Source organism: Arvicanthis niloticus, chromosome 17 (genome assembly GCF_011762505.2).
Source record: "Arvicanthis niloticus isolate mArvNil1 chromosome 17, mArvNil1.pat.X, whole genome shotgun sequence".
Lineage (NCBI taxonomy): Eukaryota > Metazoa > Chordata > Mammalia > Rodentia > Muridae > Arvicanthis > Arvicanthis niloticus.
Window position 1 is genome coordinate 19,846,538 of NC_047674.1, and position 27,056 is coordinate 19,873,593.

General features: G+C 42.2%; 1 protein-coding gene across 1 annotated transcript in view; it reads left to right on the forward strand.

Moving 5' to 3' along the window:
- Positions 1–27,056, forward strand: part of Dner (delta/notch like EGF repeat containing) — a 294,143-nt gene that overhangs the window by 133,920 nt on the left and 133,167 nt on the right. The window contains exon 5 of the mRNA XM_034521799.1: positions 6,184–6,329. Within this exon, the coding sequence (XP_034377690.1) occupies positions 6,184–6,329 (146 nt within the window). The remainder of the gene's footprint in view (positions 1–6,183; positions 6,330–27,056) is intronic.

A 27,056-nucleotide genomic window follows, 5' to 3' on the forward strand; every position in this document is an offset into this window, starting at 1 on the left:
AAAGATTATTCTTTTATTCAAATATCTATCTATCTATCTATCTATCTATCTATCTATCTATCTATCTATTGGTTTTTCAAGACATGGTTTCTCTGTATAGCTTTGGCTGTCCTGGAACTCACTCTGTAGACTAGGTTGGCCTCAAATTCACAGAGACCCACTTGCCTCTGCCTCCCAAGTGCTAGGATTAAAGGCATCTGTCACCATGCGTGGCTGAAAAATAAATTTTTAAAAGAGAAAATATAAAAAAAAAATTTGTCAGATATATTTTCAGGTTGTTTATTCCTTGTGATTTTGTTATGTACAACAATATATGAATATTCATATATTTAAAACAGAAAAGCATTTCAAATTTACTATATTTAAAGGAGAAGTCCTGATGCACCTATTTGCCCCTTCCATCTACTAGATATCTAAGTATTTATAGCAGGTGTGAGGTCTTCTTTCCCTCACATCCTATGTTAATCAATCTACAGGAAAGACTTGGGTCGGCTTCCCTTTTCCTCACCTACCTCTTCCTGTCCCTCTTTTTGTGAATAATTATCTCCTGTCTTTCTCTCTTGCTTTTAGTTTCTGCCAGGCTGCAGGTAGAGCACCTTCTTAGACTCCTTGTGGCTCAAGTTCCAGAGTGTTTGAAAAGACCCCAGAAAATCCTAACAGATGCCAGCTCCACAGGTCCTACCCATTTGCAACTTATGTCTGGTTCCTAGCATTCAGGGTTCTGGGTGTGGAGACAAGCCTCTCGGAGCCAGCCTGCATTAGGACCTGCATTATATCTCAGCAGTGGAAGAACACAGCTCTCTTCTGTAAGGGGATGACAGGTAGTTGATTCTGGAGTGACTATGGCTGGGAACACAGACTCAAGTTACCCCAGATATCGTGTTCCAACGTGGTAACAGTTTCATGAAATTTTTATAGTAACCAGACAAAGAATAGTATAAATCAAGATGCTTCTCAAATACATCAGTGGGAAGCCCAAGTAGGTAGGTTATGACAAAGCGAGGGGAATCTTTGCTAGAAGTGTTAGATCCTGTCATGACAGTCACAGCCTTTGAATTGGTGGAAGTGATGGCTCTATCTGAAAATACCCAAAGGTTTTACCTATTATAAGCCACAGAGATATTAGGTTAGAACACAAAGGTGGGCAATAAACAACTCTTTTGGAGTTAACAATAGCTCAAGGTAAAACATTCCAGCTCTCTACAATCACTGAGGATCTAATAAGTCTACCAGCCATGTAGAATGTTTAATGTAGGTATTTCCCCCCCACCCCATGTACTTCATTTCATAATATGTTGACTTTATATCACCAAAAATGGAAAAGTAGTGCCGTGTGTTCTAAGTATGCTAGGAGTGTCTGTCTGTGAAAGGGACATACTGGCTTTTATTAGCTCCCAAATGATCCCAACCCCGAAGAGCCTCCTTTTTTTTTGGAGTGAATTCTGTTTCATTTCAGGTCCTTTCTGTTGTTTTGTTTTTTGTAAGGGCACAATTCCTGCCCCTGGGTATGTGGAGTTTCTCAAGGGCTCCTTTGCTCTGACTTAGCTGCTGTCTGATGGAAACATTGGACAATACTGCTCTCATTCTGAGTTATTCCAGGCATTTCCATTGTCAAAGGGAGGCTCTAAAGCTTAGAATTCGCTGCGTTGGCTAGACTGGCTGGCCAGCAAGCCCCATGGATCATCTCCTATCTCTTCCCCATTGTGGGGTTTACAGGCAAAGTCTCCATACCTGGCTTTTCTGCTGTTCCCTGCCTTTTTAAAATGTGATCTGAACTTAGGTCTGCATGCTAGCACAGCTGGTGCTTTCCTAACAGAGCCGTCTCCCACACCCCCTCTCCCAGCCACCAAATTGCAAAGTTTGTTTAAAGGAATGCCTCTAGTGCAAATTTAAAACAGAAATGTTTTCTCCCCACACATTAAAAAAAAAACCCATAAATATGGGCAGCAGAGGAAGCTGTTTGCTTAAAAGATGAATCTTCAATAATTAAAGATGATACCATAGGCAGTGGAGTCCTCAGGTGGGCAGAGGCAGGGGATAGTTAGCTCGCTAGTTTGTAGCTAATTCTTACATTTAATTGGGGCAGGTAAAGCTTCATTAATAGTTTAGTAATGCCTTTAAGGTCCCAGTACTCATGGTCTGATTAAGTGAGCACAGGGTTCTTTCTTTCTGAGTCACACTAAGAAGGTCAGACATCATAGTGAATATGAGTGCGAACATTAGTTGCTTGGATTCCAAAAACATGTGAATAAAATATACTCTGGGAGGCTCACACAAATGCCTCTCGTTCTAAATGACTGTCATGTCAAGGACCTTACGATGTGACTTAGATTAGTTTTTCTACCAGATTCTTAACTGGAAGCACGTGCCTGAATTTATAAAGGAATTTCTCTCTCTCCCTCCCTCCCTCCCTCCCCCTCTCTCTCCTCTCTCCCTTCCTCCCTCCTCCCCTCCTTTCCTCCCTCCCTCCCTTCTCTCTCTCTCTCTCTCTCTCTCTCTCTCTCTCTCTCTTTCTTTCTTTCTTGATTAAAGTTTACTGAGTCCCTAGCTTTTTGTTATTAGTTTTTGTTTTTTGTTTGTTTGTTTGAGACAGGGTTTCTCTGTGTAGCTCTGGCTGTCCAGTAACTCACTCTGTAGATGTCGCTGGCCTCAAACTTAGAGATCCACCTGCCTCTAACTCCCAAGTGCTGGGATTAAAAGCATGCACTACCACCACCTGGCTAATCTTTTTCTTTTTTAATTATACATTTATATGAGGGTCTGTGTGTGAGTATGTGCATATGTGAGTGCAGGTACCCATGGGTCTAGAGAAGACCTTAGATTCCCTGGCACTGGAACTACAGGCAGTTGGGAGCTGTGAAGGCACTGAGACCTGAACTCAGGTATTCTGCAAAGAGCAAGCACTCTTAACCACTGAGCTAGCTGTCTCTTTAGCTCCCAGGAATCTTAAAAAAACAAAAACAAAAACAAAAACAAAAAACCATGTCTGCCAGGATTCTAGTCCAAATCACAGATTCTTTGTCATGCATATTGGGGTCTGGAAATGATGTAGTTTGGAGAATGTTCTGAAAGATTTTGAAGCTTCATTCTTCATTTCTGGGAACTGGACCTGTCCTGTGACTGCTGGACAATTCTTTTACCACTGAGCTCCAGCTCCCTTTCTACATTGTATTTGAAATAAAGTCTTACTAAATTGCCCAGCCTGGCCTTGAAGTTGTGATCATCCTACAGCCTCTTGAGTAGCTGAGATTACAGCTCTGTACTACAGGGCCTGGCTGAAGCTACAAGTGTCAATGCTAGTTGACTGAAGAGTTTAGGGTGACAGAAAGCAAAGGTGACTTGTCTTTGTCCACTTAGCTCCCTCATTTGTAGAAGTGGACTCTGCCAGTGTTCAGTGAGGAGCCAGAAGCAAATTAGGTAGAAAGCTTGTGTACACCTTGTGTACTATTAACTATGCACTGGTCTGGATTATTGCTGGCTAAGTGAATTTACTAGTTGAATAGAATTTTAAAATATAGTCTTTGGAAGAAAGCATGTTCTGTATAATTGTAGAACATTATGTACTTAGTGAACAGCTGATGCGGATTTTTAAAAGTTAAAAGTATTTAATGTGAAATGAGAACAAAGCAAAGACAGGAAAATGTTTTTAATAATGAATGATGCGATATTTTGTGTCTACTATTTTATGTGTAAGAAAGTCAGTTGGAATAAGATCTCAGTGTTTATCAGTCACCCTTTGTCTACCCAGGGTAATCATAAGTTGATAATAACCTAGTATTTTTGCATTCCAATGATCACTCTTCAGAGTTTGAATAGAACACGGGCTGGTGTGATGGCTCAGCTGGTGAAGCACTTACTTTGTATGACTTTGACCCTAGAATCCGTACAATAAAAGCTTGGTGTGGTGATGTGTACTTTCAATTCCAGAGGCGGGGAAGAGGAAACAGCTAGATTTCTGAGGCTTGCTGGTCAACCAGTGTTTCCTACTTGGTGTGTTCCAAGCAAGTGAGAGACATTGCCTTAAAATAATGGTTAACAGCATCTTCGGAACAACATCTGAGGTTGTTATAAGCCTCCTCATGGATGTGCATACACACGAGTGTGCATATTATACACCTGTATACATCCTCCTAAGTGAGTGTAGTGCATATTTTATAAGGCAATCCGGAACTCTTTTGTGGGCACTGCCTTTGCTGCTTTGTCTCTGTGTACCCTGTTACCCATCCCTTCTTCAAGGCTTTTTCTTTCCCACCATGAGGTCAGTAAGGGTGGTATAAGAAGGAGCCATCTATGACCAAATAGGGATTGGAAGCATGTTGTAAACTTGAGCATGGGTAGACCCAACCAATCTCAGAATGGGCTGGAGTATTGAGGAAATACTAAGTGAGGTGAGATCAGAGCTGGATCTGGAGAAAAATCAGGAGAAGGGAGGAGTGTTACCAGCAAGGGAGAGTGGCAATAATGTTTGCAGAGTTGGGGAAAGCAGGATGTTTCTGTGTAGTGCAGAGGCTCCATGGAACAAGCCATCTATTTTCTTTCTCCCTTAAGCCTTTGTACAGCAGAGGTTCAATAAGAAACGTTAGGAAGAAAGCCATCCACTCCCGATGGACTACATCACTCTACACTAGAAATGGATTTATGGTCTCCACTGAGACACCAAGTTGACACAATGTCTTTGGAAAGGGACAGTCATCATCCTAATCCTGTAGGGCATATGGGGAGCTGGTATAGTGTCAACAAGACTTGCCTGAATGTTCAGGAAATACAGGAATGCAGCCCAGAAACTAATTCCTCACAGCTGTAAGGAATAGCTAATTCTGAGAGCCAAGGGCCTCATCAACATTCCTGACAACTCACTTGTACCATCAGGGACTCTGAGAACCATGGCACCTCATAACTCCTTTCATTCCCCCCAATTTAAGGCCTGTTTCGCACTTTACTCTGTGACTGCCCTCCACTTAGCATTTAAAAGAATGGAAAGGGAACCTGGCATGTCAAGAAACACTTTGAACAAATCTTTGGTAATGAGCCTTCAGAATAATACACTGCACCCCTGGGGTGTGAGGAAGTCTAAATTGAGAACATGCTATTTGGAAGGTTGCTAATTTCTCATCTACAGAGGCAACATGTTCTTAAGTGACCATCATTAAGGAGAGGATGCTGGCTTCCGTACAGGCAAGGCAGACCCAAGGCATTCTGTTTCTCACCCAGTTTCTTATTTGACTGCAGTGTACGCATGAGAAAAAAAATGCAAATCAGCATGCATCCCTGTGCCTTGGAACAATGGGGGAACTAGTTTGTTAAAAGAGTTTGCATACAGTGACCATGAAACCCTTCTGGTACTATGAATACTTGTGGCTTACTTGTCAAAGCCTGTATGAACTTGTGATACCTGAAGCATAATAGTGAATCTAAATTTTAAAATTCCATTACATGAAAATTATATCACACATGGCTGTGAAATGAATATAGTGCTTACACACAAAAGAATTAAATATATATATATATTTATATGTATATTTTGGCTATATATAATATATATATATATATTATATATATACATATATAGCCAAAAGCTCTCTTCACATGAGTGTGTGTGTGTGTGTGTGTGTGAGAGAGAGAGAGGGAGAGAGAGAGAGAGAGAGAGAGAGAGAGCGAAAGACAGAGGAAACACAGAAGAAAGTGCTAGACTCTTGGAGCTAGAGTAACAGTCCAATGTGATACCCACTGGAGTGGGGTGATACAAGGTGGGGCTTTTAGAAATTTCTAGAACTTTTGACTATTTAGAACCAGGAGGAGGAAGCATTGAGTAATACATGCATTTTCTCTGTGGGTGAAGAAGACCAGAGTGCAAACTCAGAAGTTGAATTCTAAGCTGAAGCACAAAGGTGTCTGTCAGACAAAGGGCGAGGGTAGGACAAAGGCAAGAGAGAAACAAGATAATGATGGGTGTGCCTGATGCTTTTCTTTTGTCCTTGGCAATTTCCCATGATGCAAGGAGGGAAGTGTTGCACCTTAAGGACCTGAGGTCTGAATAGACGGAAGCCATGTTCCTTATTTATACCTTTGTATTATTATGTGATTCTGACCTTCAGACTGAATTCTGTCTGGACAAAATTCTAGTCTTACAGAAAGTATGTTAGAAGAGTTTTCTACATTTCCTGATGTCCTGTTTTCTTTTAGGTTTTGTGAATGATTCTGTTGCTAAATCCATTGTGGCTTTGCGTTTAACGCTCGTGGTGAAGGCTGGCAACTGTGTGCCTGGGGACAGCCACTCGAATGACTTAGAGTGTTCGGGAAAAGGAAAATGTGTCACGAAGCCATCAGAGGTAAGGGGACATCAGGTAGCGTCTAAATATATATTAATATAACTAAACATATATGTATTTGTTTTACAAATATATATGTAGACAACATATAGTTATGGGTTTCCATATAATTTTTAAAGTCACTGGAAAAAGAAGTTCTATGTATAGACAGATATTCTTGCATTAGTATGAAGGAGAGATTTCTTTGCTAGAAGATCCAAGAGAAATGGAAGAGAGCAAAGGTCACCGCAGTCATTTCTTTTCAGATTTTGAAACTGTGCCAATCCCCTCCTCAGGATAATTACATAAATGAGAGAACAGCAAGAGAAGATGTGGACAAGAGACTGACCCAGTAGATTTTATCCTTTGAGGAGCTGGCATGATAGACACTATGGGGGACCTGAGTCCTGCTCCCCATTTTCTTTGGCATCTGTGATCACGTGACATTAGGTCTCTTGGGTATGGGGCATGGACCGGCAGGTAGCTTTCTCTTCTGCCACCTTCTTTCCAGTTATTGACAGGAGTCCAGCTATCAGACCAGCAAAGGGTCATGGCAGCCACTGGGGCCATTGTCCCTGAGTCTAATGCTCCCTTCAAATCTTTTTGGCAGATGGGCTCCAGGCTCCACCTGAAGAACCCAACAAGGGTGCCAATGTTATTAATCTGGGTGCTTGTTTCCTTAGGGGCACACATTTCTCCCACCACGCCCCACTTCTGCCTCCACCATCGTCTTGCTTATTTTTCCCTCCATTTATACCCACATTTCCACCAGTGTAATAAGCTAATGTGGGCTCCCCAAATACCACAAGAAGGTTACTTGTTTTAGACTGATTTTAAGAGGGGAGAAGCTAAATTTTCTTGGATGATGTTAGTATATTTCATAATAGAGGCGTGAAGGGAAAGAGGTTAATTGACAAAAGGAAGAGGCTTCTGAATATTACCTGTCATATGAAAAATATATGAGTTTACTGTTTTAGACATGGTATTGTGATTGCTGAAATATACCACTCTCTTGTAAGATGTTCTCTGGAAGAGTCGGACTGTGGTAAGGAACTCAAATAAAGGTGGAATGGAAATTTCTAGTAAATCTTAAAAAACAGATATGAGGATAAACTAGAGCCAAAGCTGTCAGCCCTTCTAGTGAGAAGGGGGAGAAAGACTGGAGTAACAGAAGATGAGGTAAGACCAAGCAGCCCTTTCAAAGCCAAGATGCTCTTCCATGGCTGCCCCTTGACACCAGTCTGCTCCCTTTCCCGAGGAACATCTCTTTTATCCATGCGTTTTATGAGGGCAATGCAGAAGATCCTGAGTGTTTCCTCATGAAATGAGAGCTGGGCTGAGGACTATAGAAAGACAAGGGAGTGATGCAGAACCTACTTGGTGAAGTAGTCCCAGAAGAGAAGATGGCTGAGAAGTGATGGGAAGTGTTATGGCTTCCATGTGAACCTGCAGGGAAGATGTACACAGCACCAAATTCTTACTGTCCCCACTGTCCTGTGCTGAGGGCTGATTAGTTCTGAAAGAGGCAGTGTCAGTAAGAAAGAACTATTTCAAATGAGCACTGACACTCTGGAAGCTTTTAAAAATGTATTTTGTATTATTTTTTAAAATTAGTCTACAAAGTAATAAATTTCCTTATGACATTCTCATACTATGTCCTTTGTGGTTGATATGTACTTCCTGAACTCACCTCTCATCTCCTCATCCCCTGCTTGCACTCTTTAACCCCCAATATTCTCCTTTTTCACTTTCATATCACGTGTGTTCTATCACCCGCAAGCCACTTTCTTTCTGCCTTTCACAGCACCCTTTCTCGTTTCCTGGCCTCTGCCCACACTCTGACACATAAACACACGTGTAGAAGTCAGAAGATCCACATATGAGATTTTGTCTTCTTGGGTCTAAACTACTTCACTTACTATAACATTTCCCAGTTCCATCCATTTGCTGAAAGTTTTGTTTTTCTTAACAGTTGAATGTCTCTGTCATGCATGCACTTACCGCATTCTCATTGTTCATCCATCTTTTGATGGGCGTGTAGGTTGATCTCATTTCCTGGGCTATTTATTGTGAATAGAGCAGCAACAAACATGGCTGAGCAAGTGTCTCTGTGGTAGGATGTGGAGTTCTTTGATTGTATGCCCAGGAATGGAATAGCTGGGTCAGTGGCTGATGAAGTAGGAGGCCTCATTTTGAGCTCTGTTGTCTAATGACTGTTCCTTTGGGGAAATGCTTAACCAGAAGGCAGCAGTCATGTTATAGTGACATGATGGGGTTATGTACGGAGAATGCAGGACTCATATGAGGAAACGCTAGCCAGGAGACTCTACTTGCATTCAGATTCATTGAAAAGGCTGGAGAGCTATTTAGCACCTGGCAGATAACTTAGAAAACCTTGCCAAACATGGGGGAAAGACTCAAAAGACTTGGTGAAGAGTCCACACTCAGCAGATCGTTTCAGAGCAAGCACATCTTTACTGGAGACACCCCAGTAAAGCTTCTCTGAAGAGCTTTCAGCATTTTGTAGCTATCTCTGCTTCCAGCTGCTGTCATCTCCAAGTGCCAGGTCAATTGTAGAGTCTCATGACTGTTGGCTTTGCATTCACCCTCAGCATGCTGTGGCCAGTCACCTTATCTGAACATGTTTTCATGGTTGGCTGTGCATATGTACATACATGTTCATGTGCTTGCATGTTTGCTTGTGTGTGAGATATGCACTTGCATGTTTGCTTGTGTATGTGATGGTCAGAGGTCAACCTTAGGTATCTTCCTCAGTCACTCTCATTTAAAATTTCCAGTCAGGGACTCTCACTGGGCTTAGGATTCACCCATTAAACTAGGCTGGCTAGGTAATGAGCCTCAAGGATCTTGTCTCTGGAGTGCTGGAACCTCGGGCATACACCACTGGGCCTGACTTTTTATGTGGGTTCTTGGAACTAGACTTGGATCCACATGCTTGTCATAAAAAGACTTTACAGACTGAACTTTGTGCCCAGCCCCACAGTCAATGATCACCATGTTTCTTGAAGACATATGACCATTGTGTGTTGTTATCTGGGAAGGAAAAGTCCCCTGTAGACAGAGCTACTAGCTATGGGAAGAACAGGGAATTAGAAAGAAGGCTTTGTGTGTGTGTGTGTGTGTGTGTTCCTTGAGTCCTGTGTCTTTTTGTGGCCATTGCTGGGCAGTTACAGTGACTTAAATAGTTGCACCCATTGGTCCAATTCAAGAGACCACTGCCATTGTGTTTCTTTTTATTGTTCCCTAAAGTCATAATTTACATAGCCCAGCCTTCTACTCCATGCAAGAGTCTACTTCATAGCACGAGACAAATAGAACTGTATTTGGTGATTTGGTTTTATTGTTTCTAATCATTTTATATTGTCTTATCAGATCGTTTATCCAAATAAGAGCAATTCTGTTATTGCCACAGAACTTTCACTGAGTAGGTGAATTCATTTCTTTCCTGTCAGATGTGTTTTGTTGAGGGGATGGTTCTCGATTCCAGGTTGACTGGTGGCTGCAGTGTCTCCTCCTAGATATGCCACTTTTTCTAGAAGGGCCTTTTAACAGAAGCAGGGGCGCTTTGTGTTGATCTTGTGTCTTATGGAAGGAATTTGACAGTTAGCTACCTAATTCTCTCATTGAACTTTCTTACCAAGGCTGTCCTGCTAACAGCCGTCAACTTTGATGAGGATTGTCCATTGATATGCTCCCCTGTATGTATGTGTGTGCATGTATATATACACATGCACATATAGATGCCATAAGCCGACCTTGGGTACCATTCCTCCAGCACTGTCTACTCTGTTTCTTGAGGCAGTGTCTCATTCTGGCCTGGACATCACCAAGTATGCTTGGCTGTATGGCCAGTGATCCCCAGGAATCTACCTATTTTCCGTTACCAATGCTAGCATTAAAAATGCTTACTACCACACCTGTTTTCTTCCTCTTTATTTTTATTATTTTGTTTTATTTTTTTTACTACTTATTCACTTTACATCCAACTCTTCCCCCCCGCCCCCAGTGGCCCCCTCTCACAATCTTCCCTCCTTTTCCTCTGAGTGAATATGGGTTCTAATGACTGAACCCAAGTCTTCACACAAGGCAAGCACTTTTATGACTCTTCCCAGGCCTCCTTGACTATCTTATAGGTATTCTTTCAGGAAGGCAGCATAGGGCTTTTGAGTCTGCTTGGATCCAAATAAGATGGCATGGACTTTGTCTCTCAGTGCGAAGAGGTTTGTTAGGATCTTTCAACTATGGGATAGGAATGAGTTTGTGCCACTGTGAAGTCATGAATCTAGTGGCAGGAGCCTGAGAACTGGAGGTCGTAGAAATAGTTGCAGTTGAGTCCTAAGATTGTCTGCAACAGAACCAGGGTGAACAAGGTTTGAAGATCATCTGCTGTTGGAATTTCCTCTGGGTGGGGGACATAGGCCTTTTGTTCCAGACCAGTCTTCTTTTGATTGATGTAGCCCACTTATTATGGAGAACAATCTGCCTGACTCAGAATCTACTGATTTCAATGTAAATCTCATTCATAAGCACCTTTTCAGAAGAAGATCCAGAATAATGGGGTGACCAAGTATAAAGGCATGGTGGCCCAGCCAAACTGATGTGTGAAATTAACCATCACAAGAGTCTCGCTATACCACTAATTTGGTTGTCTCTTTCTATGCAGTTAGTTGATTTGTACCCAAGGCTAAGGGAGTTTTAAAGAAATTCTATTGCCTAAGAACAGCCTGAAGCCATTGACAGACAGTTGCCTTTCAGCCTGTCACTTAGATTCCGATGCTTTAGCTGGGTGATGGAAGGGGAGGCAGATTGTAGACAGCGGCCCCATGAACAAATCTCTCACCAATTTCCCGTGTTGGACGTGCAACATATTCTCAAGGATTTACTGTGAATTTCCACATGGAATTATTCCCTTGGAATAATGACCTCAAGACAGGGGTGCAACAATAGCTGTCCTATTGTTTTCCCATGTGTAGGCTTTGTCTCCATCAGTAGGAAAAGGGAATGAGACTGCTTTCAGACAGATACCTAGAAACTTCCCTGGCTCTTTGCCTTAGGAGTCAATCCACTGTCTTTAGGCTTTGAGGCCAGGACACCAGAACCACATCCTGAGAGAGAACTCAGCTGGAACTGTTCTTGTGTCCTGTGAAACTGTATCTTAGTTTGGTCTCTGGCTGTGGAACTGGAGTCCTCAGCTTGTGGTCCCTCCCTCCCTACTCATGAAGTAGTCATAGGCTTGTGCTCTCTGGAGTCCTGTCTGACATAATGTTGGACTGACTTCTTCTTTGTGGCTTTGGTTTATCAGAATTGCATCCTTGAATCATTGGCTTGAACCAATAGTTCTATCTACTGTTTGATGTCCTATTTTCTGTCCCCATGGCCTAGGTGGGAGATACTGCCCTCTTAGGGCCCTGACTGCCTTATGTCAGCAACCTTTTCCTTCCATAGAAGCTGGTGTTTCTTGTTAGAGCTTTCAGGTCCTGGGCTTGTTCATGTCTGAGCTCTTTTGCACAATAATAATAGGAACTCACAAACTGTGTTTTTAAGCTTCTGGACCCCACCCCAACCTTCACACACTCTGGCTTCAGATCTCTGTGATTTTGTTCTTGTTTATGGTGATTTCTCTCTTAAAATTAACCTGCCTGCCTGTCCTCTGTATCCTGTCCTCCAACTTTCCCATGTAAACTAAGAGATGGTCTCACAGAACAATTCCAGTTGCGTTCTCTCTCAGTGTGTGGCTCTGGTGTCCCAGCCTCAAAGCCTAAGGACAGTGGTCTGATTCATTCCTAATGCAAAGAGCTAGGGTAACTGTGTGGGAGTTAATGTTCGGCTCCAAATATCTTTGTTTCTGGAAGTATCACGAAGAAGTTTCTTTCAAGTCTGATAGTGTTTTCCTTATCTTCAAGGCTTTTGATTTATGTTTATGCTTTTGTATGTCTGTCATGATTTGCATTCACCTTGTGCCTGGGTTCTTGAATGTCTGAACAATACCTAGGCTTCTTTAGGTCCTGAAGGACATAGATCAGGTCTGGAAAGACATAGCCTAGATGTCTAGAAGGAGCCAGAAGGCCTTGGGGGCAGCATGCTGGAAGACTTACCGATGAGGTAGAGCATACTTGGAGAACTTTCCAAGTGTTTTATGAGAGCCCAGAGAAACATTTGTGATAGGCCTTAGATCACCGGGGAGTGGGGGAGAGCATCCCCATAATGTGATGATGGGTTCCCTCACATTTAACACTTGAGTCTGAATCATTTTGCATCCAATACAAGTAGCATAGCCCTTCACATGTGGGAGCTGCTGCAGGAGTGTGAACCGAACAAGGAAAAGAAATCTAAGAGCAGAAATGTGATAGAGAACCAGTTCCTCAAGTAAACATAAAAAAAAAAAAAAAAAAAAAAAAAAAAGTTCTAAATTTAACATGGACATAGAGGTCCCTGCCAAACAAGTGGTCAGTTTTGAAAATAAAGCAACAGAAGAAAATAATTTCTGGTTGAAGACTCACAGTTAGCTGGGCCCAGACGCGGTTAGGCACCAGTGACAACTGTAAGCATCACAGCTCTTTCCCTACCTTTTCAGAAAGAAACAGGTCAGAATGGTTGGACCTGTGAACCCTCTAATGCCGTTCTCCACTTGGTTTGAAACCACCGCCATGGGTGAGGCTCTCTGTAGGTGGCAGTGGCGTGCTCACAGAAGGTCAGATGTAAATGTCGGAGTCACTTACCATCACTGATATAAGAGCTTCTACATTATGAGTGCAAGGCAGAGGCCCTCATGGGAGCTTGAGAAAAAGGGTACTCTGACCTGGCAGGGTTGCAAGGGAGTAATGGGGTGGAAGGGGAGATGAGGAGCCTCACAATGAGTCAAGGAAGTAGGTTGCTTTTAGCATTGAAGGCTAGCTGGCTGCCAATCACCAGGATGCAGAGGGATCTCTACACTGTCAGTTTAGTGTGTGATGGGGTCAGGTCCCCAAGGCTCTGCCAGAACTCTGGAGAAATTTCTCCTTGAAGTAGGGAGCAAAACACAACCAGAGGGGGTACTAAGTGAAATAATGGTGATGTGTGTCTGATGAACCAGTTAGTAGGTGGCATATTATAAAAAAAAAAAAAAAAAAAAGACTTGTTCTTATTGTAAGACAGTGTTCTTGCAAAGGGGGAGGCCAGCCAGGTCTTTTTTTTTTTTTTTTTCTACATAGAGTAACTTAATAACTGGGCTCATTAAGAGCTTCCAGCCTAGGCCAGGGAGACGGTTCAGAGAATAAGGTGATTGATGGACAAGTATTGAGGACTTGAGTTCAAATCCCAAGACCCACAAAAGAAACTGGGTGTGTTAGTGTGTACCTATAATTTCAGTGCTGCTGAGAGATTTCTGGGCCTGCTGACCAGTCAGTTTCATTGAGTTGGTAAGCTTCTGGTTCAGTAAGAGACCCTATCTCAACAAAAATAAGATGGTGAATGTTTAAAGAAGACCCCAATCATTGATCTCTGGCCTACATATACATGTGCATTCATGTATACATGTGTGTGTGCACATATAATATAATATAATATAATATAATATAATATAATATAATATAATATATAATATAACCTCTTGACTCACAGGGTATATGCTTTGGATGTGAGGCTAAAGCCAAGGTGCTGGTAGTTTATTATTAGCTAATGGAAGGAAGTGAGGTCTCATATTTCACTTGCAGAGACTGCCTCATGGCAGAGAAGAAACATTTTTGTAATATAATTTTGTAAATAATAAAATGTAAGTATTAGAAATCCATTAACTACAGAGACCATCAAAGTAAGTGTGGCCCAGCTGTCATGCTTTCTTTTAATAGGCAATGCCAAGCTTGTCTAGGATTTTCTCAGCTTCTGTCTTGGTGCTGGTGTAATTAAAAGGCCATCTCGGCCTTTCATGCCCTAGAACAGAAGGAAGACAGCATCACTGCCTGTGTAAAAATATGTCAACATACTTGAATCATGTATTGTAAATTATTTCAAGAGATGATTCTAAATTATATCTCAAAGGACAGACATCTCAGTGTGCTTTCTAGTTGGCACCGGTGACTTCTGTAAGGTTGGAATGTATCTATCTCCAGGAGCTAAGAATTGCAAAGACACTGTGGAGGGCTGATAGCATTCTAAACACGTTAGGGTGAAGATTATATTATTGGTTGACATTTTGAGGGTCATAGAATTTAGAATGGAGGTGTTAGGTTTTTTTTTTTTTTTTTTTTTTTTTTTTTTTTTTTTTTTTTTTTTTTTTTGAGGCCTCTCCACTTATTTTATTTTAAATGCCAAGGAATCCAACGTGCAAGACAGATTGAAGTCATTTGCCCAAGGCCTAAGAGCTAATTCATGACAGAGAAAAGTGAAGAGAAATTAATTCCTGGACTTTTAGTCACCTGTTTTGGGTCACACTGTCTGTTCTTCCTGCCACATGTCCTTCTCCCCCACTGCCTCTAAAATTTATTTATAGTTTTTACTTTTTGTTTTTTTATGAGATGGGGTATCATGTAGCCCAGGCTGGCCTTGGGCTCATTATGTAGCTGAGGATAACCTTGAGCTCTGCCTTCACTCCCATATGCCTAGCCTCATACATCTCTTAGGACACTCAGGTGACAGCAGTCTCTTCTGCATGTGCACTGTCCTCAAGTGATGCACTGTTTATAAGAAAATCCAGGTCTAAGATGGAACTGCATGTTTGATCACTTGGTGTTACCTTACATATTTAGGCATGACATTTCTCAAGTATTCATGTACAGACAAATTCTGTAAGGAGGACCTTATCCAGCTGTATGGTCTGACCCTGAGGATCTGGAGTTGGGCCTGAGATGAGGCACAGAGGGCAAATCAGAATATTGAGGGTGTGCTGTCATAGTTTCTTGGAGGGATGGAGGGGAGTCATCTGACCTCGTCCACCATTTTCTTCGGTATATATTATACCAGGGACTCAGCTCTCTGGACTTTGTCTAGAGCAAAGTTTGAGAAATAATAGTTGATGCTCTTTGTATTGTGACACAAAGAAGACTTCACAAAAAGAAGAAATGTTCTTTTCAAAATTGTGTCAGGGGAGTAACTAGAGTTTGTTGATTTAATTCCTACCTTTGTGTGTGTGTGTGTGTGTGTGTGTGTGTGTGTGTGTGTGTGTGTGTGTGTGTTCGAATGTGCACATAGATGCACATGTGAGCATTCGGAAGGCAGAGGTTAGCATCATGTGTCTTCCTCAGTCATTCTCTACCTTATGTTTTTAAGAGAGCTTCTCACTGAACCTGGAGCTCTTCGATGGCTTGCTGGTAAGCCACAGGGACTTCCTGTGTCTGCCTTTTCTATGTTAGGATTATGGGATGCTACACTCAGATTGGGACTTGGATCTCATGATTGTATACTGAGTATTTTACCATCTCCCCAGCCCATAGTTCAACACAAGAGCAATAAACACAAGACTAAAGGTCTGCCTAGCCTCTTTTGCCTGAGAGATGAAAACCCATTCTGGGAAGGCTGGCAGGAGCACTTTCCTTGGTTCTGCCTCTCTGAAGTGCTGAGTTTCCAGTTCCTAAGTCCAGGAACTGCCAGTCCTGCTGGAAAGGTAGCTAAGCATCTGTGCACCTGGACCGCAGCCACAGGAGGGCACGGGGCCCTTGCTTAGGGACCTGAGAATTGTCCTCAGTTCTTGATCCCAGAGCAGAGGTTAATTAGTTGATCCCTTAGAGGGTTTGCTTACCTTCCCCAACTTCCAGACCCTCAGCCAGTGTGACCTGAGCATTTAGTCTGTTGGCAGATCACCCCCATTTCATCGGTGACCTTACCTTACAGTCCAAGTCTCTTCCCAAGCTGTGGGATGTTGGTGACTCCCCAGTGGCCATTGACTTGTGTCTACAGACACAGCTGTTAGGAGATACAACAGCTGAACTAATTTGAAATGGAACAGGGCCACCAGCAGGCTCTGGCATTGGCTTCTAATGTGTCCATATGGAAAGCATTGTTGTAGGGTATTTTCCTAGCACTGACTGTCATACACCATTAAAAAGTGGGGATATTTTCTGTGGAATGTATTGTTAGATGATTGGAATATTACACAGTGGCCTATGTGAACAAAGACAGCTTAATTGATTGACTGACTGATTGATCGATCAATTGATTGATTTTTATAAGGTAGGAAAGTGTAGGTAGGTAAGGGTGTGTAGCCTTGGCCATCCTGAACTTATTGTGTAGACCAGGCTAGCCTTGAACTTTAGAATAATCATCCTGACTCTGCTTTCTGAGTATTGGGTCACAGTGTGTGTGTGTGTGTGTGTGTGTGTGTGTTTGTGTGTGTAAATCTATGCTATGACATATTTATGAAGGTCAGAGGACAACTTCTGGGAGTTGGTTTCCTTTTACCATGTGGCTCTCAGGAACTATTAAAATCAAGTCATCAGTCTTAGAGGCAAGTGCCTTTATCTACTGATCCGTCTCATTGACCTGAAAGACTGCTTTCATATCAGCAGGTGACACGGTCTTATGGATTGCAATGGTATATGCAGCCTGTGTGGCCAAAATGCCGTGGTGGAAATGGAGCATGTGGGGTGTCGTTGTGCCCATAATTTTTACACTTGGGAGGAAGAGACAGGCTGATGGCCAATTGGAGGTCAGTTTGAGCTAAATAGCAAGATCCTGTCTCAAAGCAAAATAAAGCTAAACATGACAAAACCAGACAGAACACGACAAAATGATTCAGTGTACAACTGCAGTGGAGACAGAGCTATTGGCACTGTTGAGCAAAGTTGGTACCCTCACAGGCCTTCCATGTCTCTTCTTTGCACTTGACCCATTTTTGCCAGCTAAGTTACAAACTCTCCTGAAAACATCCTCTGGATCCAAGTCAGTACAGTAGTTCTCGTTATAAAACTCTCTAGTCTCGGCGCTTCTCAGACTCTTATTTCCTTATCTTGGTCTTAGGCCTCTATTACATATTTAATGAAACAGCTTTTGAAAGCTGGTTCTGTCTATTGGTTCTTACTGCAGAAATAGGTTGAAGAAAAAAAATTATTGATCCATTGAATTAATAAACTCCTCACGCATTCACATAAACAAAGCCTTCTAAATTAAAAAAAAAGCTGTATTTCTCAAAACAACAATAAAATATGTAGTGAGAGAGTGGTTTTGTTTTTTGTTTTGTTTTCTGTTTTTTTTTTTTTTTTTACAAAATTCTTCAAGGTCTGCCTTTAAAGAAAGCAGCTGGAGTTTTGCAGATTTACAGATTGCTTTTCCATGCAATCTGTCACCATGTGGTGTTTTGGTTTCGGTCTGGGAAGAAAATCAGCCTCACGTGGGTGTTAAGTTGGAGAAGGGACAAAAGTTTTAATAGCCCTTTCAATAATAGTGGATATTCTTGAAAAGTCTACAGAATTTGACAAGTGGTGAATTCTTAAAGGTTAATTAAATGTGGATGGGATCTGAGACTCTATCAATAAACTTTTGTTTCATGACAATCTGCTGGTCTGTGTACAACTATTTTGCTCGCGAATGGGGGGCCTGAGGTATCTCCCATCAATCATATGAAAAATATCGCCTTGCTGAGTTATAACCGAGCTTCCAAATGTTGATAACACTCCGTGATACTGTATCAAGAAAATCAGAGCTGTGGTTAATAGCACCACAGTCAGAAAAGCCGGTAAGTTTTGGGAATCTGCCAAGGTACGAGGGGAAGATAACAACTTCTCACAACTCTCGGATTTGTCCTTGAAAGCCTAGATTTTTATCTCTGACAACCAAAATTCTTAGTTATTGTCCTAAAAGTGACAGGCTGACTTTGTTCATTTGAGAAAAAAAAAAAAAAAAATGTCTGCACGTAGGAAGGCTTGGGTAAATACAGTTGGTCTTTTTGTCACTCTTTTAAGGAAAAGGGGGGTCAGGAGTGTTTGCTTGAGGTGACCTTGTGCATTCCTCATTTATGTTTGGTTCTAGCAGAGTGTTTAAATTTGTGCTTGAGGGCTGAGAGATCCTAGCCTCATAGCCTTTGTCCCTTCAAGGAGAACATTCTAAGTCGACCTGACATATCCCCTGGCCATCCTAGATGATGGTGAAGCTCCCGAGAGAACTGTCACATGGCTTCCATTGGCACGAATGATGGGTGAGTTTTCTCACCATATTTTGTATCTTTAGTACGAAGGTCAATGTGGAAAACGACTCATCTTTTCTTTTTCCTCTTCTTTTTTTTCTCCTCCTGCTCCTACTCTTCTTCCTCCTTCATCTTCTACACCTTTAACGTTTTGCTTTTCGTTTCTAAACACCTCAGCTTTAGTTTTGCCAAGGTGGCAAAATCCAACCTACAAAGAGCTCCAAAGTTCAAACATGGACTTTGCCACATGCAAGTGGGAAACCCTACACCTGGCTTCATGGAGAGGTAGCAGTGAAAACATTCAGTGCTATTTAAGATGTTGAATGAAAAAGAAGTGTTTTTTTTTTTTTTTTTTTTTTTTTTTTTTTGTTTGTTTGACCTTGAGAGCCAGGTTTGGCTTTGTTGTCTTTGTTTAGCCATTCTGTGATTCTCTTTGATTGGCTCCTAGGGAACAGCTCTAGGTCAGTTTCTGGAAGCTGCTTAGATGCTTTCTTCATCTCCGCTCTCTTTTTGGGTCTCCCCTGGTTCTACAACCATCCTTGGGCAGCAGCTTGGACTCCTGGGCTGTTTGTCAAGAAATCAACTGAATGCTCCCTAACGTTCTGTTAAAGAGAAAACAAAAGCTAGCCAATTAAAATGATGAAGAACTTCAAAAAATATTTAAAACCATGTTTCTGTTGAATATTGCTGTCTTTCTAGATAGAAGGAAGAAGGAGCAAGCTTTGATTCTTAGGTTCTACCTGGATTCGGGAGCCTTCCTCCAATGACATACCTAAGAACTCCCTCTGGGTCAAGCTGTAGGCAAGACAGGGAGAGGGACAGGAAGGAAGCAGATCATAGAGGGGTATGGGGAGCTAGCAATCTGTGTGGCTTACTGTTTTAATAGGTTTGGCTCTGAGGAGAGAGATGATGAGGAATGGAAGCCCAGGAAGAAAGAAGGACTTTCATTAAAGACACAGGGTACAGCACACTGAAGAAACTACACCGGGGGAAGTGGAGATGGGTGAGGTGGAAGCAGAGGATGAGGGGTGGACTCAGTGGACACAGGGAGTGATGCAAGAAAAATGTTGAGAGCCTCCTTGTCTGAGGCAAGTGATGTCAAATAGAAAGTCTGAGCAGAGGCATTAAGAAATCCTTTAACATTATAATTAAGTTATAACTGTGTGCTGTGTTTAAAAAAAAAAAAACACATGGACAAAACACATTAACTGTGACCATGCCAAGGTAAAACCCCAATGGCCATCAACACTCCCCATTCCTCCTCTTCCCTACTTCCAGCAACCTCTGCCCCACATCTCCATGGCCTTGTTATTCTGGAGGGTTTGAATGGAATCCTATAGAGTGGATCCTTGGTGTGTGGCTTTTTTCACTTAGTGTATTTCCTAATCCATGCTTGTTGTAGACTGGTTTAGTACTCTATTCCTTTGTATGGTTGAATAATATTCCATCATGGGGGTGGGGGTGGGGGGTCACAAGTTCTTTGTCCCTTATCCAAAATGCTAGCAGCTGAAAGTGGTTTGGATTTTTAGAATCTTGGGAGATGAGACCCAAGTCTAAGTCAGAGATTCATTTGTGTTTCATTTGCACCTTATCCACATATTTTTGTTGTTGTTTTGTTTTTATTTTCTTTTCAAGACAGGGTTTCTTTGTGTAGCCCTGGACCAGGTATGCCTCAAACTCAGAGATTCACCTGCCTCTGCCTCCCAAGTTAAAGGTGTACACTATTACTACCTGGCATTGTCCAGATATCTTAAAGGCAAGTTTATTCAATATTTTAAACAGCCTGAATGTTTTGACTGCAGCCTCTTCATGAACCCAAGTGTAGGGGTTCCCAGTTGTGGGGCCGTGTCTGTCCTCTACTAAGGTTTGGACTTTGGAGCTCCTTGGAAGTTGGATTTTCAGATAGGGATGCTTACTGTGATTTATTGGTTTATCACTGATGGGCGTTGTGTTATTTTCTCCTTTGCTTCTGGTAAATAGTGTTGCTATGAAAGTTGAATGTCTGTCTGCTTCCCTGTCCTGAGGAGAGGAATGATTGCATCTCATAGTTAATTCTGCGTTTGCATTTTTAAAGAACAGTCGTGTTATTATCTACAGTGACAAGACCCCTTGACAGTCCTACCTGCACAGTATGGGTGTTCTTTCTTCCCACATCCTCATCAGATTTTGATTCTTGACGTCTGACTGTGTGCTGTGTGATATGGCATTTCCCTATGGGTTTTTCTTCCTTCTTTTCCTTCCTTCCTTCCTTCCTTCCTTCCTTCCTTCCTTCCTTCCTTCCTTCCTTCCTTCCTTCCGTCTTAGTATTTTATTGCTGTGAAAAGACACCATGACCAAGGTAATTCTTATAAAACAAAGCATTTTGGAGGCTGGCTTACAGTTTTAGGGGCTTAGTCCATTATCATCTCGGTGAGGAGCATGGCAGCATGCATGGTGCTGGAGCAGTAGCTGAGAAATTTACATCCTGATCTATCCACAGAGAGATAGGGGGTGGAGACACTGGGCCTATCATAGACTTTTGAAACCTTAAAGCCCACATCCAGTGACCCACCTCCTTCAGTAAGGTCACATCTACTCCAACTAGACCACACCTCCTAATCCTTCCAAACAATTCACTGGCCAACTGAGGACTAAGCATGTACATATATAAGCCTACAAAGACCCATTCTCATTCAAACCACCATTCTCTCCCTTCCTCCTTCCTTCCTTCCTTTCTTTTTTTTTTCTTGCTTCCTTCTTTCCTCCTGAGACAAGATTTCGCTCTGTCATCCTGGCTGGTTGGGAACTCCCTATGTAGGCCAGACCGGTCTCTAAATCACAGAGATCCACCTGCCTCCACCTCCTGAATGAAGGGATTAAAGGCATGTGCCGATATGCTCAGCACTCTTCTATCTCCTTAATGGTGAGTGATGTTGATGAATAAGGGGATTTTTGTCTTTAGAAAACACATTTTGAAATTCTGCATGCAAACTAAATCTGAGCTTACTCTTCTCTGTGCTAGGCTGGGTTACAGGATGATGGAAAGTGGAAGAGGGCCCTTTGTTGAGTTGTGTGGCTTCAGTGACTCTTGGGACTCCAGATGTTTTCTCTCTGATGGGTGGTTGATGGTTCAGCCTCCCTGGGCCATGTGGAATAATGGTATAGACTAGGTCAGAGCTGGGAATCTTGCTCAGTCTAGCTTTAGGTTTTGCTTCGCCTAAAAGTCAAAGGTTGATTGTTTTTATGGAATAAACAATAAGACAGAGATAGAGAAAAATGGTAAAGTAATATCGCCTTGATGTTGAACTTGCTATAACCACCTCCATGGGGAAGGCTCAGGACAGATTGCCAATGTCTGTCAGACAGTCAAGACTATCATATGGTTTTCCTTTATTGCTGTGCTCCAAGAACAATCCTGAGGGTCTGGCCTAAGCCTGCTTGTCTGTTCTTTATTTCCAGCAGGATCATTCCATGCTAATGCCCTTTCACATAATAAGCACCTTGAGGCTACTAAGATCATTGTTTCAGGCTTACTCCCTTCCAAGTCACAAGGGTGGGTGGGGGGTATAATTTCTAGTTTAATGGTGGTTCCAAGTCAATAAGGGATGGAGAAGCTGACTCCAGAGGGAAAGTAGCCTGCTCCCCCTGGAACTTCCCAGCTGTTCGGTGTTGGATAAACCCAGCAAGGTTACCCCAGGCCCTCTTGAGCTGTTGCCATGAACATTCTCCTCTGTGTGTCTGGCTGCTGTTGGTTTCCACACAGCCTCTGGGCAGGGAATTGGAGCTGTATCTCCAAACTCAACCGGAGACGGTTATGTGATATGTGCACTGGGATGTCATTTAGGGCTTGACTGCAGAGAAGAGCTCAGAGGATTCTAGCCTGACTGCCTTCCAGGGGACCAGAAGACGGCTTGGCAAATGTGCAATAATATTCCAGAGCTGTGTGGAATTCAAAGGTCATTAATTATATAGAACATCAGAATGACCATTTATACATTTTGTGGCAATAGTCATGATATTTTGGCAGGAAATGGGAAGACTGAAGCAAACAGAATGAATCCCTGAAGCTGTTTGTACACTATTATGTGTACATTTCTAAATAAGTGGCTATGTGGATTCAGCTGTGTATCTACAAAAAACCAGAGAAGTTTGCTTTGTTTTCTCCATGCCCCAGAACATTTTTATTGTTTCTTTTCTTTTAATCATTTCCTTATAAGTATGTGTGTGCATGTGTGTATGTATGTGTGTACATAGACCAGAAGTCAATGTTGCTGTCTTCCTTGATTACTTTCCACCTTATATCTATCTATCTATCTATCTATCTATCTATGTATCTATCTATGTATCTATCTATGTATCTATCTATGTATCTATGTATCTATCTATGTATCTATCTACGTATGTATGTATGTATGTATGTATGTATCTATCTATCTATGTATCTATCTATGTATCTATCTATGTATCTATCTATGTATCTATGTATGTATGTATGTATGTATGTATGTATCTATCTATCTATCTATCTATGTATCTATCTATCTATCTATGTATCTATGTATCTATCTATGTATCTATCTACGTATGTATGTATGTATGTATGTATGTATCTATCTATCTATCTATGTATCTATATATGTATGTATGTATCTATTTATCTATCTATCTATCTATCTATCTATCTATCTATCTATCTATCTATTGACACTGAATTTGGAGCTTGCTGATTTGACAAGATTAGCTGGCCAGCAAGCCCCTTGTTTCAACCTCCCTAGTGTACAAGCGTGCACCAAGCTGTTTATGTGGGTATGGGGGAATCAAAACAGGTCTTTATGCTGTTTTAGCAGCCTATCCTTTTTACCAGTCTCTCCCTACAGGATTCTCCTGCTATGGTTTGGTTTTATCCTTCCTGTTTTACTTCTTGGGTTTTGTCTTCACTTCATGTATCTATAACACTGGAGAGAAAGGTATAGAGTAGGCGTGAGTAACATGGAGTTGGACAGCCATGGAAGACAGGTAAATTAAGCATTAATGACAGGAACATTAATATTCAGTAGGAAATAAAACATTAAAGGGATGAGTTGGATGTCAATCATGAAGGTACGAGTGATAGTAAGCAGACTTCCAGGGAGCCCACAGGAGGCAGTGGGTGGGGCAGTGGGCGGGGCTTAGCCAGGGACCCTGGGGATTTGTCTACTTGCTTTCCTCTGAACTTGAACCATTTCCCTCCCATTGCAGTCAGAGCTTGCTCCTCTGTTAGAATGTCTCCCATGTGCTGTGGTTAAAGAAGGAGGGCAGAGAAGTGGTGCCATCTAAAATGAGAAGCAGCAGCCAATCTAACTGTCGCCTGAAGGGCTTTTTCAAGTTGCTAAAAGAAGTGACAATGTGAGAAGTTGGGGCTTCCATATTTAGATCACGATGACACCATCCCTCCATTTTCTACCACCAGAATAATTCCATCTGCAAATTAATCAAATGCACTCCGTTACATCTAGCAATAATTTATAAAATCACAGGATGCTCACCAGACACCAGTTCCACAGCTGTGCCCTGCAGGAAAGGTCTGTAACACTCATACTGAGTTCACCCAAACGTTTGGGGTGGGAGTTGACACTCAGGCTTTATAGAGGTGTTCTAGAGAGAGAAACTCACACTCGCTTTCTAGCTATTGGAATTTGAATAGTGGATGCCCCAAATTAAGCCTTCCCCATGAATCTCCTGCTGGGAAGGGAAAAGACCAAAGCTCACATTTCAGGCCAAGGAAGAATTTGTCTCCTAGGAAGAGATTTCCCAAGGCTCTGACAACCTATCAGACCAGGCCAGCTTGCTGTGTAGCAGCAATCAATGGTGGGTGGGACCACACTGTGACCAGGACTGCTTAGATATGCCTAACCTCTTTCCTGCCTCTAGTTAATTCTAGACTTTCTGTCAGGACCTGGAAGATGGGCTTGAAGGGATAGTCCAGTAATCTCCTTATTTGTTCCCTTTCCTAAAGTGGCCATGTTGAATCACTCTTTCTTCTTTTATCCACTGTTATTTGTCCCCTTAGTTGGAGCAGTAGGGGTAAATGACCTAGCCTATCCTCTATGGGCTGCAAGAGTCCAGACCTTTACCCAAAAATTCTGAGAATGTTTTAAATAAGGCTGGAATTTAAACTTTAAAATGTTTATAGTGTTTCCAAGGTCCTACCATGTTTAGCTTTGTTTTGAGCAGGAAGAAGTTTTAGTTGCCTAATTATGGTGAGAAGTCAGGATAAGAACAAATACCTAGTTGGTTTTTTTTTTTTTTTTTTTTTTTTTTTTTTTTTTTTTTTTTGAGACAGTGTTTCTCTGTGTAGCCCTGGCTGTTCTGGAACTCACTCTGTAGACCAGGCTGGCCTTGAACTCAGAAATCTGCCTGCCTCTGCCTCCCAAGTGCTGGGATTAAAGGCGTGCACCACCACCGCCCGGCTCACCTAGTTTGTTTTGAGAGTGTTTCTTATGTGGTCCAGGCTGGCCTCGAACTCTGGATTTTCCTGTTTTACCACCTGCATAGGCCTGCATCCTCATGTCCAGCTAATACTTAACTTTTAAGGAGTGCTGTATCTGTTTCTGGCTTCCATATTGTTACAAAGTTTAAGACTTTGCACACCAGTAGAGGCCAGCGGTCTCTGGGTAGAGATCCAGGTTCAAGGCTGTAGCACTCACTGAAATAGCATTGCTTAATTCCCTGTAGCCTTAGTTTCCCCTTCAGTGATGAGGATGGTGACTGTGGCCATGGCACATTGCTGTGGCATGTATGCAGTGTTGGGTTAGTAAAACTCAGTATAGATGCTTATAAAACAAGTCCTTATAGAAGCTAAAGGAGGAGAGCTCGTCGTATGTGGGAATACTTTGAACAAGCCAATGCTCAAGTTTAATACTGGCCACAGTGCAGAGAATAAGAGACTGTGATGGCCAGCCCTAACTAGCCCACATGATCAACCTCCCCACTCCACCCAAAGACTCAGAGAACATCACCAGAAGATGAGGTGGGGAGAATGAAGGAGCTGGAGGATGGTGTGAAGAGCTGGGAAATGCTGTCTTTTGGCTCTGACATGGCTAGAACTTCACAGCAGCTGTTGTTAGCGGCATAAGACCTGCCCAAGATCAAGCTTGCCAGAATTCTAGCAGTGTATGTGTGTGTGTGTGTGTGTGTGTGTGTGTATGCTACTGGGCATTCCCTGACAAGACAGCAACATCTCTGGGTCGGTAAAGGGCATGGGGATGAACCACTCCAGGGTTTCAGGGAACAGCATCTGTTTATTGCCAGTGAACAACCATGTATATAGTGGAAGCCTATCAACTGTGATTGGTTCGCACACTACCTCGGACTGGATGGTGAACACTTGTACCACCGGAGTCTCTATGTGGAAAGAGCACATTGAAGGAGACGTAGGGAATGCAGACTCATAAGCAGGTCAGGTACTAGCTACTCACACTACTTCAGAATTCAGTGTTCTGACTTCTGGGGCATGGTGTGCCATGTTTCTTATTTCCAAAGCACAGTGTGCCAAGTAGCGTAGCCACATATCTGCATTTTCTCCTACAGGGGAGGGGCTCCCCAGGTCCTACTTCCTATGAAGGAGCTATTGGTAACTGATATCTGCTGGGGGAGAGAATAATCATACTTCTTTGTGGGTACAATTACTGATAGGTCTCCCATGTTTTTGTGGATGGCTCCACACCTACACAGTACTAACTAGACAGTCATTTTATTGTATTTTTTTAAGAAAAGAGAGAAGATGGGAAATTAGGAACATGTTGGAGGATATGGGGGAGTTGGAGGGAAAATAGGAGTATGTGCATATAATCATATTTCATCGTATGCATGTATACAATTCTTAAAGGATGGATAATTGCAATACTGATAAAAAAAAATGCTTCTTGATTGAAAAGGCACATCTGACATACAGTCCACTAACAGCCACCCCTTTTATTCTTGGCTACTTGGCATCTTCCTGTTTCTACTCATTCTGCCTTAAACTACCCACGGTGCTTCTGGCCAACACGACTTCCTTTAATTGGCTATACTTGTTTTTAATTTCCTCCTTGGAATGCTAAGTTTTAGAGGCTGATTGTTGGAGGTAAGTTGTTATTTGCATTTGGAAGCCAAGCTGCCAGTGTGTGCTGCATTTGTTGGCTTTTGTGTTTAAAGATGTCGGTCACTGGCCAGAGAAATGTCCAACAGTTGTTCATCTTAGGTTTTGCCCATCGTTCTTGAGGCTCTGGTCAGATAACTGCATTTTAGCTTTGCAGTTAAGGAATAAAAGTGCTGACAATTTTATCTAGAAATATATATTCAGCAAATTTGTGATTGTTCCCCAGAAGAGACCTGATACATGAGTTTTAAAAATATGGCAAATCCGTAGTTATCAGTGGGCAGTAATGGCAGGAGATGGGATACATTAAGAAAATTATTATGAGGGTCTATACATAGGAACTATTTTTTTCAAAACATCCCTTTATTTTTTATTGTGTAGCCTAGGCTGCATTGGAACTTATTATGTAGTCCAGGCTGGCCCAGGACTAGCAACCAAGACATGTTTCACGGAAACAAAAGTGGCTAGGAGTTGGGGAGATGGCTCAGTGGATAAAGTGCTTGCTATTCAAGCATGAGGAAGTGAGTTCAAATCCCCA